General features: G+C 42.4%; 1 protein-coding gene across 1 annotated transcript in view; it reads left to right on the top strand.

Annotated features, from left to right (window-relative positions):
* Positions 1–18,903, top strand: part of CPAMD8 (C3 and PZP like alpha-2-macroglobulin domain containing 8) — a 172,004-nt gene that overhangs the window by 83,974 nt on the left and 69,127 nt on the right. The window contains exons 20-26 of the mRNA XM_069102094.1: positions 1,651–1,882; positions 4,798–4,951; positions 5,128–5,270; positions 12,610–12,661; positions 14,248–14,546; positions 15,727–15,952; positions 18,203–18,379. Coding sequence (XP_068958195.1) covers positions 1,651–1,882; positions 4,798–4,951; positions 5,128–5,270; positions 12,610–12,661; positions 14,248–14,546; positions 15,727–15,952; positions 18,203–18,379 — 1,283 coding nt within the window. The remainder of the gene's footprint in view (positions 1–1,650; positions 1,883–4,797; positions 4,952–5,127; positions 5,271–12,609; positions 12,662–14,247; positions 14,547–15,726; positions 15,953–18,202; positions 18,380–18,903) is intronic.

Here is an 18,903-nt window from a genome sequence, read left to right on the forward strand (position 1 = left end):
CAGGAAATGGGTTCAGTCTTTTCCTTTCTCATTGAAGCATGGCAGCATCTACAACTATCAACCTAGATAAAGACTTCTCTGCTTTCCTTCATCAATAACCAGCTAATAGTTCATCCTGCTTTCACATTTTTTCTCTTTTCTCAGGGAATATACATGGGTTTAAAAAATATTTATTTATTTATTTTTAGTTTACAACATTCAGTTCCACAAGTTTTTGAGTTTTAAATTTTCTCCTCCTCTTTTTCCTCTCCCCTCCCCAAGATGGTGTGCAATCTGATATAGGCTCTACATATACATTCATATTAAACATATTTTCACATTAGTCGTGTTGTAAAGAATTATAACCAACAGAATGAATCATGGGAAAGAAGAAACAAAATAAAACAAAAAGGAGAGAGAGCAAATAGTATACTTTGATCTGCATTCAGACTCCGTAATTTTTCCTCTGGATATGGATAGCATTTTCCCTCATGAGTCTTTTGAGAGTTGTCTTAGAACCTTGCATTGCTGAGAAGAGCCAAGTCTATCAAAGTTAATCATCGCACAATGTGGCTGTAACTGTACAATGTTCTCCTGGTTCTGCTCCTCTCCTTCAGCATCAGTTCATATAAATCTTTCTAGGTTTTTCTGAAGTCTACCTCCTCATCAGTTCTTATAGCATAATAGTATTCCATTACATTCACATACCACAACTTGTTCAACCATCCCCAAACCGATGGGCATCACCTCATTTTCCAATTCTTTGCCACCACAAAAAGAACTGCTATCAATATTTTTGTACATGTGGGTCCTTTTCTCATTTGTATGATTTCTTTGGGATACAGTGCTAGAAGTGATATCACTGGGTCAAAGAGTATACACATGGGAATATACATTTTTAAAGCTTTCATTCTAAAGAGCACTGAAGCATAAGAAATAGCATTTCCAACTCCATGGTCTCCTGATCACCATTTTTCTTGTATCTCGGAGAATCCTAGAAGGTTTATCTCTGTCTGTGGTGATGATAGTAAAAAGCATAAGGATATATTTCAATAGCAACATCTGTTATTGAGGCAATAAATCTGGGTTGGTTTCTGCTACCAGTGTATATTTCAGCAGTAATATCAGTCATAAATATATATATGATAGATAGATAAATAGATAGATGGATAGATAGACAGACAGACTCTAAATGTTCAGGAATGGGGCTATCATAAGTAAATTTCAGTGATGGTCTCTGCCCTAAGTGTGTATTTTTCTAATAAAATATGGTACATGTGATTATTTTAGAAAAGCTATCATGAATTCATATTTCAGTGACAGCAATTGTGTCAGCTGTGTTTGTTTCAGTAACGGGGCCCAAGTGTGTATTCTTGTAATGATGCCTACTTTTAAGCGTATATTTTTCCCACTATCATCTGCTGTAAGCATATATTATAGGATTGTTATCAGTGTAATTTCTAGTGGCAGCATCTGCTGTTAAGTGTTAATTCAGCAGTATCAGCCATTAAGTGTATAATGTGATACTGTGATAACATCTGCTCTGTGTCTTTTCTTGGCACAGCGCCTGCCATGAGTTGCATGCTTGGATGTCAGGGTCAATTGTCAAATATCTGAAAGCCTTTCCCATTGATTTCTTGGACCTCCAATTGCCCTCTCTTCCTTTTGCAGCGACCCTTCAGGTGAGGAGTCTCTTCAAGTGGAAGTTCCTGACTCCATCACAACGTGGGTAACAGAAGCCGTTGGCTTATCTTCAGTGCAAGGACTAGGGATTGCCAAACCAACTGAACTGAAGACGTTTAAGCCCTTCTTCATAGAATTCACTCTTCCATACCATGTCATCAGAGGGGAGCAAACCAAAATCCCTCTTAGTGTCTATAATTACTTGGCCATTTGTGTAGAGGTAAAGACTTTTCTATTATTCTGAGTTTTGAGAGGAAGAATTTCTAATTTATACATAGTTGTGGAAGATTTAGGGCGCAGGAGACCTGGACTTCTGCTCCTGCTTTTGCCACTGACAGGAATAAAAAGGTGAACAAGTCACTTCTCTCTGGCCTTAGTTTCTCCATTTGTAAAATGAAGAGCTTACACTAGATGAGCTATAAAGGGGCCTTCCAGCTGGGGGGTTCTGTGATTCTGTAAATTAATGCATCCAACTGAAACATTTGCAGCTACAGTGCCAGCTTAGATAGGGATAGTTGTTGGGGATAGCGAGTTAGGGGATAAGGATGCCAAAGTCCTAGAAACCAGGAGATGAAGAAGCCTGTGCTAGCCAAGGTTAAGGCACACCCAAGACCTGGGGTGTGAGAAGTCAAGGCAGAGGTGAGGAAATTGAATACATTAGCTGCTGGGAGTAATCCTTTGGGACTCAGGAGGCCAGAGATAAGGGCAGCTAGGTCTAAGTGTTTGAGGCAGTAAAGGATCCAGAGTGTAGGAGGTTAGCTTGGGCCCCTCAACAGATCAAAATGCAAGACTGAACCTTTGTTTGGGACAGCAATTATTTGTCTCAGTGTCTTTCACATTCGCTGCTCATAGGCCTCCAGGGCCTGAAAGTACTAGAAGGTAACCTGGAGAGAAGGCATCCCATGGCTGTGGGTATTCTGTGTTTATGATTAAACTGGGTATAGGGGAACAGAGGCTACAACTGTGTCCTTACACAACACATATCCAGGCTTTTCTTGGATTGGGTAGTGCAAAAAGAATTCTGTCCTAAAATTATAAACCTTTGCTAGATCATTTGGTCCTTCGCTGGCAGGGACTGCCTAACTTAACTAACCTTACTTAGTACAGAGGCCCAGGGTTAAGAAAAGCTTTATGAGGGGTGGCCAGGTGGCTCAGCGAGGAAAAGCACCAGCTCCAGTGTCGGGATGACCTGGGGATCAAATCTGCCTCAGATACTCAGCACCACACCCAGAAATAACTGGCCGTGTAACTTTGAGCAAATTACTTAACCCCGATTGCTTTAAAAAAAAAAAAAAGAAAAGTTTTGTGAGGGTGGTTTTCTTAAGTAGACCTTAATGATATATAATGGGAAAATCTGAAGGGACACTAGGAAAAATTAATTCCTACTGACATAGAAAGAGGAATACTATTCTTTCTGGGTACAAAAAAAACAAATCCACCTGTCTTTTGCCCTAAAATGCAGCCTTCTCAGGAAGATAAAGAATGACAAAGAAAGGAGGGAATTTCATCTAAATTTATAAGCAAATGAAAAGTCTGGTTTATGGCACAGCCACAGTGTGCACTACGAGACTCCGAGTCAGTAAATGCTGGGGTCACATCCACTCTCTGTGCTTCATTTTTTAAAGGGGTTAGATGAGATGATTTCCCAGGTCCTATCTAGCTCTGCCCTTGTATGATTCAGTAAATTGATATAGGCCTGAATTAGAGCTGGGAGGTGCCTCTTCTAACAGAAAAAGAATTCTTAGATTTATACGAAGAAGATCTGCTTCATCCAGGGAGGAGCAGAGTCTTGGAATTTGTGACCCCCAAAGGTGGTGCAGACTAGAAATGTAAATAGGTTTAAAATGTTTGGAAAAATCTCTGCATTACAAATACTTACCAAGTTATTAGGAATGCTTATGGCTGTTGAGCCTGTTGCCTTCCCCAGCGCACTCTGTGTGGCCCCTCTCCTCCCCAGAGCCCTGAGTGGAGGAGCAGAGGGTGTGGTAGAAGGAGCACTGGATGGAGAATGAATAGGAGTGGGGGTCAGAATGCTCCACATGGTGGGCCCTCAGGCTCCTCAGAATTGTCATTTATAGGGCATTTACTTTAGTTTTCAAAATGCTTTGATTCTCACAGTAACTCTGGGAGGTAGGCGCTGTCATGACCCTATTTTACAGATGAGGAAATGAAGGCAAAGAGAGGTTAAGTGACTTGCCCAGTCTTGCAGCTGAATGAATCCAGATCAAACTCAGGTGGTGATGGTAATGGTGGTGGTGTTGGTGGTGGTAGTAGTAGCAGCAGCAGCAGTAGCAGCGATAGTAGTAGCTAACAGTTATGTATCATTTACTGTGTGCTAAGTGCTTTATAGTTACCATTTCATTTGATCTTCACAGCAACCCTGGGAGGTAGGTGTTATTTTTACAGATGAGGAAAGTGAGGCAAAGAGAGGTCGAGTGACTTGCCTAGGGTCCCACAGCTAGTAAGTGTATGAGGCTGGATTTGAACTCAGGTCTTCCCGACTCCAAGTCCAGTGTTCTATCCACTGCACCACGTAGTTGCCATCTACAAAATGAGTAGTGTAATATAATTATGGAATGTGAGCATGGGAAGAGACCTTAGGTCTCTTAGGTCCCTTCCAGCTCTAATGTTTGATGCCCTTATGTGGTGCTTGAGCCTAGCAGGACAACTGGGGAAGAAGCAGTCCCCTCCACTAAGGAGCTTGAAGTACAAACCAGACTAAATCAATGTAGACAAAGGTTGATCTGTTTCAAGAAGTGGCAAATATGGGTCATGAAGCTTCTTTATTAGTCTCATAGTTTCTCTGTGGATGGTGTTACTGGAGATTAGTTCAAGGAAGACATTTGAGATGGGTTTCTTCATTACCAGTTAAACCTGCCTTAGACAATACTGTCTGTTCTTCATACAATGTCAACTGAACCTTTTTCTCAGGAGGTGTCTTTATTTGTCTCTTAGATCTGGACATTTACATTTTTTTTCAAGTGGTTTGGTGTTACCCAAATCAGCGTGTCAGTGCAGTGATTCTAGTCCACAGTCCATTCATGGGGTGGGTTAAATGTTTCAAGGAAAGGTGCTACTTATGTTCTAGGAACTCTAGGATCAATAGGTAATACAATCAAAGAACATTGTTTGCAGGTTTACGTGAAAATTTCCGTTCCCAAAGGCATAAAGTTTGTTGGACATCCTGGTAAACACCATCTGACAAGGAAAAAATGTGTGGCACCAGGAGAAGCAAAGCCTACTTCCATAGTCTTGGCTTTCAGTGAGCTCGGCCTCAGCAACATCACAGGTAATACCCAAGAGTTTTTACCAAGTGTCAGAGAACAATTTGCATTTGTTTGGATGTGGTATGTTCTGATGCTTGTCCTTAATAACAAGGGTGGTCCTTCCATGGGTTGGGTTCTGAGGCTCTGGAGTCTTCATCAGTACATTTCTCTTCCTCCTTTCCCCCATTCAATTTTGCAGCAAAAGCATTTGCTTATGGTGAAACAAACTGTTGTCAAGGCAATTTTCAGATCCCAAAAGGCAGCAAACATCCAGAGGATAATTACTTTGACAAAAGAACTCCAGTTGGGACAGATTACATCAGAAGTAGTGTCATTATTGAGGTAAGGAGATATACATACATGTTTGGCCAAAGTCAGATTTTCATAATGAGGAACAAAAATCCAGATTGTTTGGTCAGTGGGATATACAAGGCCTCAACAATTCCCCCAGGTTTCCTCTGTCGCCTGTGCCAATTATGGAGTAAAAGCACATTTGGAGCTTTCTGCATTTGACTGGTTATTGCAGGGAGGAAAAAACAAACAAAACCGTATTTTGTCAAGGGGAACTGGGTGTGAGGCAAGAAGAAATGCCTTAGAACAAGAATGTTCCTCCAGTTTGAAATAATTAAAATAAGGTTTGGGATTTCATTTACTCTATCTTATAAGGGAAGGCAGTGCTTATGTTATTGGAGTATAATGCATGAGAAAGTGATCAGATGTGGACATTACTGTGAGAAGCAATGAAGTGGCTTGTAGAAAGTGTCACAGGGGTGGGAGATGTGGGTTCAGTTCAAGGTTCTGTGACTTGCCTAAGTTACTGACACAAAGCAGCCCTACACAAAGCACCTTGTGTACATCATTGTCCCTTCTCTGAACTTCAGTTTGTTCTTCTGCAAAAGTGGATAATAATACGTGCCCCACCCTCTTAAGACTTTTGTTAAGTTTTTCCAATGCTCTCTGCAACCTCACTCTCCCAGACTAAGAGCTGTCCAAAGGTGCCTTTGCTGCAGGATGAGTCCTCATCTCATTTACCCTGGAGTCAAGTCCTGAAGCTCCTACTATGCTGGGCTGCCTGCAGAGCCCAGCTTGGACTTGACTAGACTTCCTAACTTCTGGATTCCCAGACCCTGGCTCCCAGGCTTCATGGTTCACTCTCCTAACCTTTTCCAATGGTCTCCACTGAAGCCTCCAACTTCCTTCACCTAAAATAAAAAAAACAAAACAACCAAATACCAAGGCCCATATTCACAGGGCCACATGTTAGCCTTGGAGGAAGAGTGTCCAAGGCTTCTCACCATATGCCATTGTCTCTTAATGGATGCTATCGGTGAAGGGATCAAACCAAGGGTAGGCAAATGGGGTCCAGCTCTACCACTACAGTCAAAGAGGCTGCTGACCACCCACCACGTATTTAGCAGACTGGACCCAGTTATAGAATGTCTACATCTGTGACAAAGTCTCTCCAAGGTACTTCCATCATACCATTAGGACTTTCCCAGAAGCCAGCTCCCCACTCTCTTCCACCTGGGAAATTAGATTGGCCAGGGCTAATGAACTTTGGGCAATAAGCATTTTGACAACCTAAAGCACAAACCTGAATACACATCTTTTTCTGCAGCATTCTCCAATATCATAGACATCACCCTAGAGCTTTAATAATATTATTCTTAAACCTGTACAGTGGTTGCCAACTAACAACATGGCTGTCAGAATCAGGAGGAGGAAATAATGCTCTCCAGTCATGTATTTGAAAACACACAGAATTTTTGAAAGGGCGCATGACATATGTCTTGCCAGTGCCTTAGTCTCCCAGAGCACATCAAAACTTCTGTGCACTGGGGTTTCTCTACTTATATATCACTCCCATGGTTCACCAGTACCCTTAAGGAATTAAGGGGCAACTCGTGTCTGCTATTGGCTCGAGTTCCCACCAGTTATATTCCCTCCATTTTATTGGGGTAGCTAGCAGCCTGGTTCTCTAACCATTTAACAGATTTGCTTTTACAAAGGAGCATTTCCTTCAAAGGTATAGCAAGAACAAACATACAGACATCTCCTCCCAACACTTGAAGCTCCTAATACCCCAAGTACCACCACATTTCTGGGGAGGAGAAGGAGATTAGGTTGAATTTAACTCAGCTTATCTAGTCCAAGTCAACCAAGTTCCAAGTCCAGATCTCCTGGTCTAAATCCCAGCACCCTGACTTCTAAGCACTTTCCTACTGGGCTAGCAGCAACATCTGGCCTGTAATGCTGTCTCCAAGGTCATCATGGATCAGGCCAGGCCAGGTCGAGCCACTGCTCACACCTAGAACCAAAAAGGAAAGGCAACCAGAGCAGATTTTTTAAAATCTCAGACTTGTTTCTTGGGGCCATAGGGCAAAGTAGCCCTTCCCTCCACCAGCTTGGTGGACAGTGCCCATGCTACAAATGAACAAGACATCCCTCCCAGACAGAGCTAGAAAGAGAGAGATGGCCACAGGCTGGTAGCTATGGAGAGGAAGATGGTTCCTGCTGTTCAGTCAAGGGAAAGAGGCTGCTCCCACCCACTTGAGAAGCAACATAGAATGTTTTCCCCCAGAAACAGGTTCCTGGTGAATCCCACATGGCTGCTGCTTTCTTAGGTGATCTGGACTTGTGCAAAGCCCCATTATAGAAATAATAGAAAATTATAATGATAATAATTGACTCTTTGTATATGTCATTTTAAGGTTTACAAAGCAATTTAGATGCATGAGTTAAGTTGGTCCTCAAAACAACTCTATGAGGTAGGGCCTAGAAATATTATCTCCATTATACAGATGAAGAAACTGAGGCTGAGAAAGGGAGTAAGGTGACTTGCCAGTGGTCACACAACTAGTCACATCCAGAAGCAGCAAGATTTGAACCCGAGTCTTTCTTTATTCCAGGTCCCCTGAGCTTCCCATTATGTAATACTCCCTGTCAATGAAACCACAGAAGCAAAATTCTGTTCCTGGTTGGAAGTAAATCATATAATCCATGTGAAATGCTTTGACTGTCTTAGATGAGGAAGGGTGGACTTTGTTCGGGAACCTAGGGTTTAATCTGTATAGACATTCTGTTGACTCAGATCTTAGACCCTTTTTGCTTCAGCATGTGGTCTTAATGGGGTTGAAAATACTTGTCTCTTGTCACTAGTCAATCCTTCTGATCTCTGAACTTCTTCGGGCCAGCCCTCAGACTCCAACTACACAATCCAGTCAGGAGTCTGTGCTTAAAGCCTTTATGGCTTGGTAGGCAGCTAGGTTCCAATCCAGCCTCAGACACCTTGGCAAATCACTGAACCTCTGCCTCAGTTTCCTCAATGATAAAATGGGGGTTGTGGTAAGGATCAAATGAGATAATGTTTATGTCAACCAGACCAAATTGGCCTCTAAGGTGTGTAGGGCTGGAACTCAACAGAGCAGGCTAGAGACAAGGAGAGTCAGAAATCAAACAGAAGTTTAATTTCAAAGTGAGGGAAACAGCTTACAAACAAGGACACGTGTGCTGGGGGCCCCACCCCAGTGGGGGGACCCAAGGCAGCATAGGGAGATCTCAATACTTATGCCAATGGCCTTGAAGTGAGCTGCAGCCCTGACAGTGTGGGGTAACAGCAAAAGCGTGATGAGTTGGATTCATAATGGGGCTTCATGACCAGAACTTGTCCAAGCTTGTCCAGTGCTTACCCAAGCTCAGAAAACACCTGGTTCTGGTCAAAGCAATACAATAATTATGTAATTTTGCCAGAGGGGGGGATCATCCAGAGGGTGAAGAAAGTATTCTTCTATCAAACTCGGGGCACAGCCTTAGCTCTGGAAACAGGGTGTCTCCTAATATCTTGATAGTTTCTAACAGGCTTAGCACAGGCCTGGCACATGGTAGGTAGGCCCTTTACAAATGTTTGTTTCCTTTTTCCTTGTAAGACTCACTTTAGCTTGTACTACATTAAAGATAGTCTTCAAAAAGCTGCAGCTAGAAGAACATGAAATTTATTGATTCCAGGAATTAGAACAGGAAGAGTCCTTGGTCCTTTCCCCCTTTCCCCCTTTTTTTAAATAAATAAGGATTATATTTGGCATGACTGCATGTATAACCTCTATCAAATTGCTTGCCATCTCAATGAGAGAGGAGGGGAGGGAAGGAAAGAGGGAGAGAATTTGGAACTCAAAATTTTTAAAAATGAATGTTAAAAAAATTACATGTAATTAGAAATTTAAATAAAATATTTTAAAATAGTTAAGGAGGCTGAGACCTGTCAAAGGCCATGTGGATAGTAATGGTAATAGTAAGAAGCATTTACACGGCACTTAAAGGCTTTCAAAGTGTTTTACTTTGTTCTCTCACTTGATCCTCACAACAAGCCCGGGGTGGGGGCAGGTGGCAAAATAAGGAAACTAGAACTGAGGAAAGGTATGGGGTTACCCAGAGTCAGAGAGTCAGTCAGTGTCAGGCAGGATTTGAACTCAGATCCTGCTGACTTTTGGTCCAGTGTAGCATCCCTTTAAACCACAGGATCCCAAGGTTGGAGTCAGTATGCTTCAAAGACACTTGATAGCTTTGTAATCCTGAGCAAGTCATTTAATGCCAGGACTCCAGTTTAAAGTGAGGATAGTAACAGTCACATCATCCACTTGCTGGTTTTGGGGAAATGCTTTGCAAACTTTCCCATGCTGTGGAAATGTGAGTTGTTACTAGCATTGTTGCCATTATTCGTGGAACCACCTGAGGAGGAAGCATTTTGGGTGGAAGAAGAGAATCTAGAAATCCAGTATTCTGGATTCTGCATCTCCTTTTAAGCAACTTTCAGTGCCCCCTAATGTATCCGCCCTAGGACCCAGTTACAATGGGTCTTTCTTCCATGACTTGCAGCTGTGTTTGAGGAATAGTTGTTATCCTGTAGGGATGAATTTTACAAATGTTTTCAATTAGGGCTATGGCCCGGCCAGAGTCACATATTTGTTGTACCGAGCTCCCAGTTGTAATTGTAAAATTATTTGGAGTACCGTTGACTTGACATCCTGTGTTCATCTGAGCTGAATGTGTGATTGTATTAGAAATGTGTATGCCTACAGTCCCCTCCCACTAAGTGGAAAAGGGCTCTTCAAGTGGACAGAAAGCAGACGGGAAGCAGAGCATCACTTACAACCTGTTGCCTGATCAGTTGTAGGAATGCTGCTTATTTACACAACCTGTGGCCAAACTTCCCGTGTTCATAGCACCCCAGTGGCCTGCACCATGGCTTCTGGGCTTGCTTTGTGTGCAGAGGAAAAAGCATGCTGAGAACTAGCATAGCTCCCATGTGCACTTGGTGATGGGTTATGTGGGGGGAACTTCCACCCACACCACCTCACAGGATATCAGCAAGCCATGGTGAGTGTCTAGGCCAGGTCGGCTTCTCCATTATTTCCTCACACCAAGCTCTATGGGAACCTACTGCACTATTTCTTTGTTATTTACCCAGTGCTGAGTCATGCTGGGCCAGAATAGGCAGGGAGGTGGCCCCTATAGGAAACAGGCATCAATGTCCAAAGACCTGAGTTCAAATCCCAGTTCTTCCATTTAGTCACTCTGTAACCTTTGGCAAGTCACCAAGACAATCATAGTTAGAAGGGACCTTGGTGGGCATTTATAGCATTTTCCTGAAGATTTCTGATAAAAGAAAGTTCACGATTTTCTGCCACAGATTACTCCCTTTTTCAATAACTGATTGTTAGAAAGCATTAGCCAGATATCAAGACTAAATTTATCCTTTTGCAGCTTCTATTCATTGCTGCTAGTTCTGCCCTGTGGGACCAAGCAGAAAAAATGGATTTCTCTCCTGTATAATAATGCCTCAGTATTTATAGACAGCTATCACGTTCCTCAGAGAGAGTTTGTTGGTGTTTTGTCATTTCAGTCATGTCTAACTCTTCATGACCTCATTTGGGGTTTTTTTGGCAGAGATACTGGAGTAGTTTGCCATGTCCTTCTCCAGATCATTTGACAGATGATGAAACTGAGGCAAACAAGGTGAAGTGACTTGCCCAGGGTCACACAGCTAGTGTCTGAGACTGGATTAGAACTCAAGAAGACTCATTTTCCTGACTTCAGGCTAGGCACCCTGTCCACTTTGCCACCTAGCTGCCCCATATAGATAGATATAGTTATATCTAGTTCCTTTAACCAGTCATCATATGGCTTCATCTTCGTGAACTTGAAACCCTCTGCCATTCTGGTTGCCATCTTCTGGATGCCCTCTAGTTTGTTAATAACTTACCTAAAATCAAATGCATTCGTGTAACCCAAATGTCAGGCTTTACATTGTCCCTATGAAATTTCATGTTATTAGTTTTGGCCAAGCCCTCTATCTTGGCAAGACATTTGGAGCCAGACTGTCACCCAGTGTGTTAACTCTCCTTCCCAGCTTTGTGTCATCTGCTAATCCAATAAAGATGCCAGTTTTGCCTTTAACCAAGTCATTGGTCAAAAATGTTAGCTAGTCTAGGACGAAGCACACATCCTTGAGGCTTGTGTTCCACTGAATGCTCTCTTCCCAGGTGGCCTCACATATTGGTTGCTCTTTCAGTCCCTACATTGAATCAATGCAGTTTCTGTCTAATTGTGCTACTACTGTCTAATTGACCTTTCTTCCTCATTTCCACATGAAACTACCTTTCTACAGTCCTATAACATTTCTTTCATTCCCCACAGACTTTCAAAGGTTACTTTGAAATAGCTCAGTAATCATAGCTGGCCATTTTTTTTCAGTACCCAGAAATGTAGTTCATCTGGGCCAAGTGCTATCCACTCATCATCCAAAGAAACAAGTTGTTTGTTTTCTTACTGTTTTACATTTCCTCCCAGGCACTTGAACTATATGTATTATATGGCAGATAACACCTCTCCCCCAGCTATAAATCTTAGAATCTTATAAAAATTGGAGATATATATTTTTATGTAACTTGGATAGATATAGATATTGAGATAAAAGTATTTTGTTCAATTGTTTCAGTCATGTCTGATTTTTCCTGATCCCATTTGGGATTTTCTTAGCAAAGATACTGGAATGGTTTGTCATTTCCTTCTCTGGGTGAAAATGAGGAAACTGAGGCAAACAGGATTAAATTACTTGCCCAGAGTCATACAGTGAATGTCTAATGCCAGATTTGAACTCAGGTCTTTGTGACTCTAGGCACAGCTGCCCCATAGATATAGATAGATATAAATATTCAGAGATATATACACACATGCACACGCATGTGTGTGTATATGACCATCATGAAAATTTGATGGAATAGAAGTCATGATTGGAATTAGATATTGAAAGGGTAAATTTGCTTGTAAAACAAGACATTATCTGGGTAGCTGGGCAAGTGACTTCCTCCCTCTGGGCCCCAGTTACCTTTTGTCTGGGGCATGCTCGGGTTAGATCGGATGACATTTAGGTTTCTTCTGGCTCAGACTTTCATTCTGTGTTCTGCCTTCTAAGTTCCTTTCTTACTTTGACACATTTTGCACTAACGCCTTTTTATGTTTCTGGGGTAGGAGCAATGACCCTGGCCTCCTTAGGAAGGCGCTGTGCTTAGACTGGTGAAGCACAGGGGACAGGCTTAGCAGCTGCTAAGATGCTCTGTCCTCTACTTCCTCTAAGTGTTACTCCTGCTCATCACTCACTTGCTACATTTTTTTTCACTTTCAGCCAGAAGGACTAGCAAGAGAATATACCTATAGTGTATTCTTCTGCCCCAATGGTAAGTCTTGGTTCTGATTATACATGTACAGTGCCTAGCATATAGAAAGCACTTACTAAATGCTTGTTGACCAACAGTATAAAAAATGACATTTCTCTGTCTCAGCCAAGATGTCATTCAGGCCTCAGCATTTTTCCAAGAGACAAAGAATGTTCTAATATGGTAGTCTTAGAATAAAATATATTTTGTTTTAAACTTACTCATTGACTAACCTTTAATAGAATTAATCTTGCCTGGTAAATATCCAAATATCCAGGACTGTATAGGTTAGGGTTAGGGTTAGGTTAAATTAGGTCTACAAACTTCATGCTGAATATCTGAGCTTAGCAACAAAGTTAGAAATCATTGAAAGACAACTTTTTGAAACATTTATCATAAGAAAAAAGTCAAATTTTATTTATTACCAGTTATACAAGTTGCTAGTTTATTTGGCAATCTGACTTTCACAGCCACTGTCCTGTTCCCCTTATTCAAGCAATCAAACTACAATGTTTCTAGATTTAGGGTTAACCTGGAATAAAAATTACATGTTGTCAGTTAGGAATAGGGATATCCCCAGAAGGTTTCTGAAGCCAGGAGCTGCCCCAGGAGAATTTGGGGGATCAGGGTCTTTGGAGTAAGTGTGCTTGAAGGTTATCCCTCATGGTGTGGGGGCCCAGGACTAATTATACACTAATTAATAAATAAACTAATTAATTATACACTAATTAATACACTTTATCCAGGTACAGTCAGTTTAAAACTTACATTCCACTTTCAAAAGGAAAAGGAGTGACAAAAGACCATTATGTAGAGTGAGGGACCCAAGTAGTAGGAAGGTAGGTCCAGTATAGAAGGAAGGGGCAGAGCCATGTGCTTTACCATAGTAAGGGAGGTGGTGAGATCTTTTGGACTGATTACCTCCATGTGAGCCCAAGGGTCATCCCTTTCCCCCTCTGTCATTGCCTAGGCACCTGATTGGATCGGGCTTTCTCCTTTATCCTTTTCCTCCTCAGTTGCCATATTTTGTCCTACTCTGGAGATAGTTTGGGCCAGGAAAACACGAAGAGAGATTAAGCTACTAGTTTGGTATTTTTGAGGAACTAAGATAGTATCTTTATAGCAGTGAAGAAATTTTTTAAAAATTCAAATACTCCAACGTTGACACTGAATTCAGTATCTTAGCTGCTAAGGGAACCACAAAGTCTAGGAAGGATAGGGTCTCTTCCCTCATGGGCCTTAAACTCTAGCACATGTAGGTTTGAAAAAGCAAGTCTTTACAAATCTCACTGTATGATGAGATCCCAGTACAGGCCTGGCTCTTAAAGAATCACATTTCCAGTATTTTCAGAGGCCTGATACAGAGCAGACTAGACTGGCATGAATTGTACAATTACCCCAGGAAGTCATTGAGACATACCATTTTTAAAAGTGTGTATCTCCTTCTAGTCTTCCACTAAGGCATTCCTCCAGTCCCTCATTGTGCTGCAGAGGCTCTGCCAGTGAATTCCAAGCGTCAGTGGGTCCTGCCAAGCCGGGAAGACTAGAGGACAGGCTGTGTGGCCACCAGTTTGCACAATTGCACTTCTTTTTTTTTCCTTGACTAGAGAAAATTCACATTTCAACTCCGAATAAGTATGAGTACCAATATGTTCAGAAGCCACTGCGTATGACCCACTTTGATGTTGCTGTGAAAGCCCACAATGATGCCCATTTTGCACTGTCGTCTGGTCCCCATGACACAGCAGAGATGACAGAGATTGTTATTGGTGGGCACCAAAATTCCAAGACATGGATTTCCTTGAGCAAAATGGGTGACCCTGTGGCTAGTGTGGACACAATTGGAATTCTCTCTTGGGATGAATTCCGGACTTTTTGGATCAGCTGGAAAAATGGAATTATCCAGGTAATGAATTTTGGATGAAATCACTTTGCTGTTTCTTATTTTCCTAGCAGGATTCAGAGACTTTTGATTTTAAATTGCCTTTTGTCACTTAGTGAGATTATATGATCTTAGACTTAATAAAAATCTCTGAATCTAAATCCCAGTAACTTTTGAATGAGTACAAATCACCTGATTTTGAACTCCAGGCTTCTTATCTGTAAAATGGGTACATTTGTACCACCTACATCCAAGGGTTATTTGTAAGGCTGGCTTTTGGTAAAATGTTGTTGTTGTTGTTTAGTTGTTTTCGGTCATATCTGACTCTTTGTGACCCCATTTGGTTTTTGGTTTTGTTTTTTGTCAAAGTTACTGAAGTGGGTTGCCATTTCTTTTTCCAGTTCATTGTACAGATGAGGAAACTGGGGCAAATAAGGGAAGTGACTTGCCCAGAGTCACACAGCTAGTAAGTATCTGAGGTCATATTTGAACTCAGATCTTCCTTAACTCCAGGCCCAGTAAATCATAGAGCACCACATAAAAGTGAAATGTTCTTCCTTCATTAAATCCCTCCCTCAGTGACTTGAAGCATGGGAGTGACCCTGGGTTCCCAAAGACTGCTATCTGAGAGGTTCATTACCAGACTGGCTGCAGGGTGATGCATTTTTTTTTACCAGAGTCCCCCAAATTGGCTACCAGGTTGCAGAGAGGTCATTCTATGGGTCAGTGCAGGAACTTCCCACACTGGTGAAACTGCTGATGCTTGGACTGTTATTATTGTACATTTCCCCTCAGCCGCTGATGTAAAATAACTTTGTGGCCTTTCTGGGCTGACAGAGTACGAGCTTGGTAGGGCCTTTTGGTCTGGAGAAGCTTGGGGTGTGGGTCCTGCATTGGATAATCCAAGGAAGAACAAGTCTAACTAAAGGGGAGCAGTTCATCCCCAGAGGGCTACTGGTCACTATATGCTGGGGAGTTTTAGCCACAACTTGTGAAAGCTCTCTTCTAAGGGGTTATTATCTGCATTAGTGGAGGGAGTTAACCCACACTGAAGACATCACAGATCCTTAAAGTATTGGCACATGGATCTCTAGTCGCTTTCTTGGGGGAAAGACCCTTACCTCGATGCTACAATGTAGGAACTAAACCAGTAGTTGCTGCATTTTTTTTGCCTGGAAATATCAGATTCACCATTTCTTTGCAGGTAGGCCATGGGATTGAACCATCCAATGAGACAGTCATTGTGGCATGGGGCCTTCCCAAACCACCAGAGGTGAAGTACATTGGCTTCTCAACGGGATGGGGGTCCATGGGAGAATACAAGATCTGGAGGAAAGAGGAGACTGATGAAAACCACAATGAAGCATTTACCCTTGGAGTCCCACTTAATGTGATCCCAGGATCAGAAAGAGCAACTGCGTCAATAATAGGTACCTTATGCCACATAAAGCAATGGAAACAAGCAGCATTTCACTGGGTCCAAATTAGACATCCCATCAAGTAGAAATCCCAGGTAGATTCATTCTTTCCTTTTTCAATCAGGCACACATAAGCTGGTCTGATATGTGTGAGGATTAGTCCTTGGCAGTCCTCACTAGATATTAGAGGTGGTTATCATAACTACACTCTCAAAACACAAGTTTAGCCCAACTCACATGGGGCAAGTTCTCATTAGTGGCTGCCATTTTTATAAACTGAGGTCTCTGACCAGTTCACCGAGTTCCTTTTGCCACCAAAAGACCAATAGGACCCTACCAGAGACTGATGCTCTTCCCAGGAGCACAGAAGAAATAATGCTTCTCTCTTTTGTTGACCCAGAGGTAGACACACATTCACAGCATGAGAGCAGGGTTGGGTCAGCCATGAAACAGTGCAGGGGTAGAATTCCTTGAAGGAACAAGCTCCCTTGATTATATATATAGACAGTAAGTCTGCACAACTTCCTGAGGATGGGGCCAGTAAAAGTTATCCATCAACTGGGGGAAGTGCTTGCTGCTCCTGGTTAGTGCAGGCAAACTGAAGGGGAGAGGGGCAGTCATAAAAGAAACAGGAGACCCAAGCCAGAGTTCTGACTTCTACTGGCCAACTAGCTGAGTGACCCTGGACAGGTTCCCTACCCTCTGATCCTGTTTGCTCATGTGTAAAATGAAGATAATTCTCTTTGCCAGCCTCCCACATAGGATGGGTGTGAGGAACATGCCCAGGGTGAACCTCATAACATTGCACAGGGAAGAGTGTGGTTACTTTTGCCACTTGTTCCTATAGCCCCATTTAAGCCATTGCTAGTTTTCTTTCTTTTTTTTTTAAGTATTACTTTGCAACGCATATGTTTCAGTAAGAATTTAAAATTTTTCACCTGCATAGCCCCAGCTGAAGGGCCTTGTGGCCTTATAACACACCCAAAGGCTTTCCTACTTCCTGTCTCCTGCTTGCCTCCACCTTACCCTGCCCTTTGGAATGTGGCTGTCATTAGGATCCAACCAGCCATCAAAGGTTCTCTCTTAGTTGGTCCTGGACTTGTGGACCTCCATATGATTCCTTCAGTGGAAACTCTTTTTTGTGAGAAATGCCAAGGGGCAAGGATTTGAGTTTTTCCCCAAAGACCAATGTCTTGAATCTTTTGATCTTTCATGTTATTTTATGAGAGGGAAAAAAGAACAGACTAAGTTATTTTAAAACCAGTTTGGGAGGTTTACCAGGGCTTTTTTTATCCTTTTGGAAACCTTTCCTAGCCTTGGCTGGAGTCTTGCCTCTATTCTACTACCTTCCTAGAGTCAAATTCAAGGAACAACCAGCAGCCCAAGTTGAATTCAGTTCAATCCCATATTTCCTGGAGACTTACTCTATGCCAACGTCCTTCATTTAATACTGTGAGGCATATAGAAATGAAGTGAATATGTATTATAAGATTCCTTCCCTCAAGAAGCTTCCATTCTACTGGGGAAAGGCAGGGGGAAAATAACAATTCAATTCACCAAGGATTTATCAAGCACTTACTTTGTGCCAAGAACTGTGCAAGACACCAAGAATATAAAAACAAAACAAAAACCCTTCCTTCCCTTATAGGAACCCACATTTCAATGGGCATACACAGTAGACAAATACAGGCTATACCTTATAACATTGTCCTAATCAACATCATCCCACAATAATGCCATTAATCCACTAAAACCAGTATAGCCAGGGAGAGAGAGCTGACCCAGGGCCTCTCACCCACATCAGGCAAGAACCCTAACCTCTCCAAGCAACTCGCTAGGACTTTGAGATGCAGAGAAGGTGCCAGTCTGCATTGAGAGAGAGAGTTTGCTTCCTGGGAGTTCCCTACACTAATAAAATCATAGGTCCTGACCCCTCAAAACACTGTAACAGAAAGCTGTGCTGAAATGTTCTTTACTGTACCCTCTAATGTTATTTGACCTAACATGTTTCATGGAGCACTCTAAAGATATTTAGTGAGATGTGCTGTTCTATAAATGACTATAGTACAAGGAAGGACAAGCACATAAGGGAGTTATGCTGTGGGGGGATCAGAGGAGGGAGGCATTCAGTCTAGTGGGAAGGATTGAGTCCTCCCTATTGAGGATTATTGCAGGCATATAAGAGAGTGGAAAGAATTTCCAGGCAAAGGGAGCATGACAAGAGTGCACACTTAAATCAAGATTCCCTTTTGTTTCTGTTAGGAGACGTGATGGGTCCAACTCTGAATCATCTTGATAACCTTCTGCGACTGCCCTTTGGCTGTGGAGAGCAAAATATGATCCATTTTGCCCCCAATGTTTTTGTCCTAAAATACCTTCAGAAAACCAGACAGCTCAGCCCCGAGGTGGAGAGTGAAGCAACAGATTACCTCGTCCAAGGTATTCCTGGGAGAGGGTCATGTTTGTGCCCACACCCAACGTTCTCCCATTCCATTTGACCTGGGTGCTCCCTATGACAGGTCCTATGCACAGAACACAGGCTTAGCCTTCATTCAGTGGTCTTAGGAACCAAGGAAAGTAATGTCTGGTGTCCTGGAAGAAAGCTAAGGAATGAAAAATGGAGAGGAGAAGGCATTTGATCAAATAAATAGTTATGAGCTTTGTCACATGTGTCCAGCATTGCCCTGGTTAGTGGGGGAGGCAGTTCAGCGGCTCTCAAAGGAAGGCATTTCGTGGGGATGGAGGAAACTTTTGAAAGGAAAGAGGATCCAGATTACTAATTGTACTCTACTTGTCACTGAAAGAGAAATCACGCTTTCTGAAGGATGTCTAGGTTCACAACTGCCCTAAGCCATTCCACACTTGTCAGGGTCCATAAGCCTGCCTGTCTGAGTAGTCCTACCTTGGACACAGACATGCCTTTAGGAAGAAGGACGGACTCAAAATCTGTAGTCAAGAAAGTC

Source organism: Petaurus breviceps, unplaced genomic scaffold (genome assembly GCF_028583685.1).
Source record: "Petaurus breviceps papuanus isolate PSGF00001 unplaced genomic scaffold, PetGlider_PUasm1.0 523, whole genome shotgun sequence".
In the NCBI taxonomy this organism is placed as follows: Eukaryota; Metazoa; Chordata; class Mammalia; order Diprotodontia; family Petauridae; genus Petaurus; species Petaurus breviceps.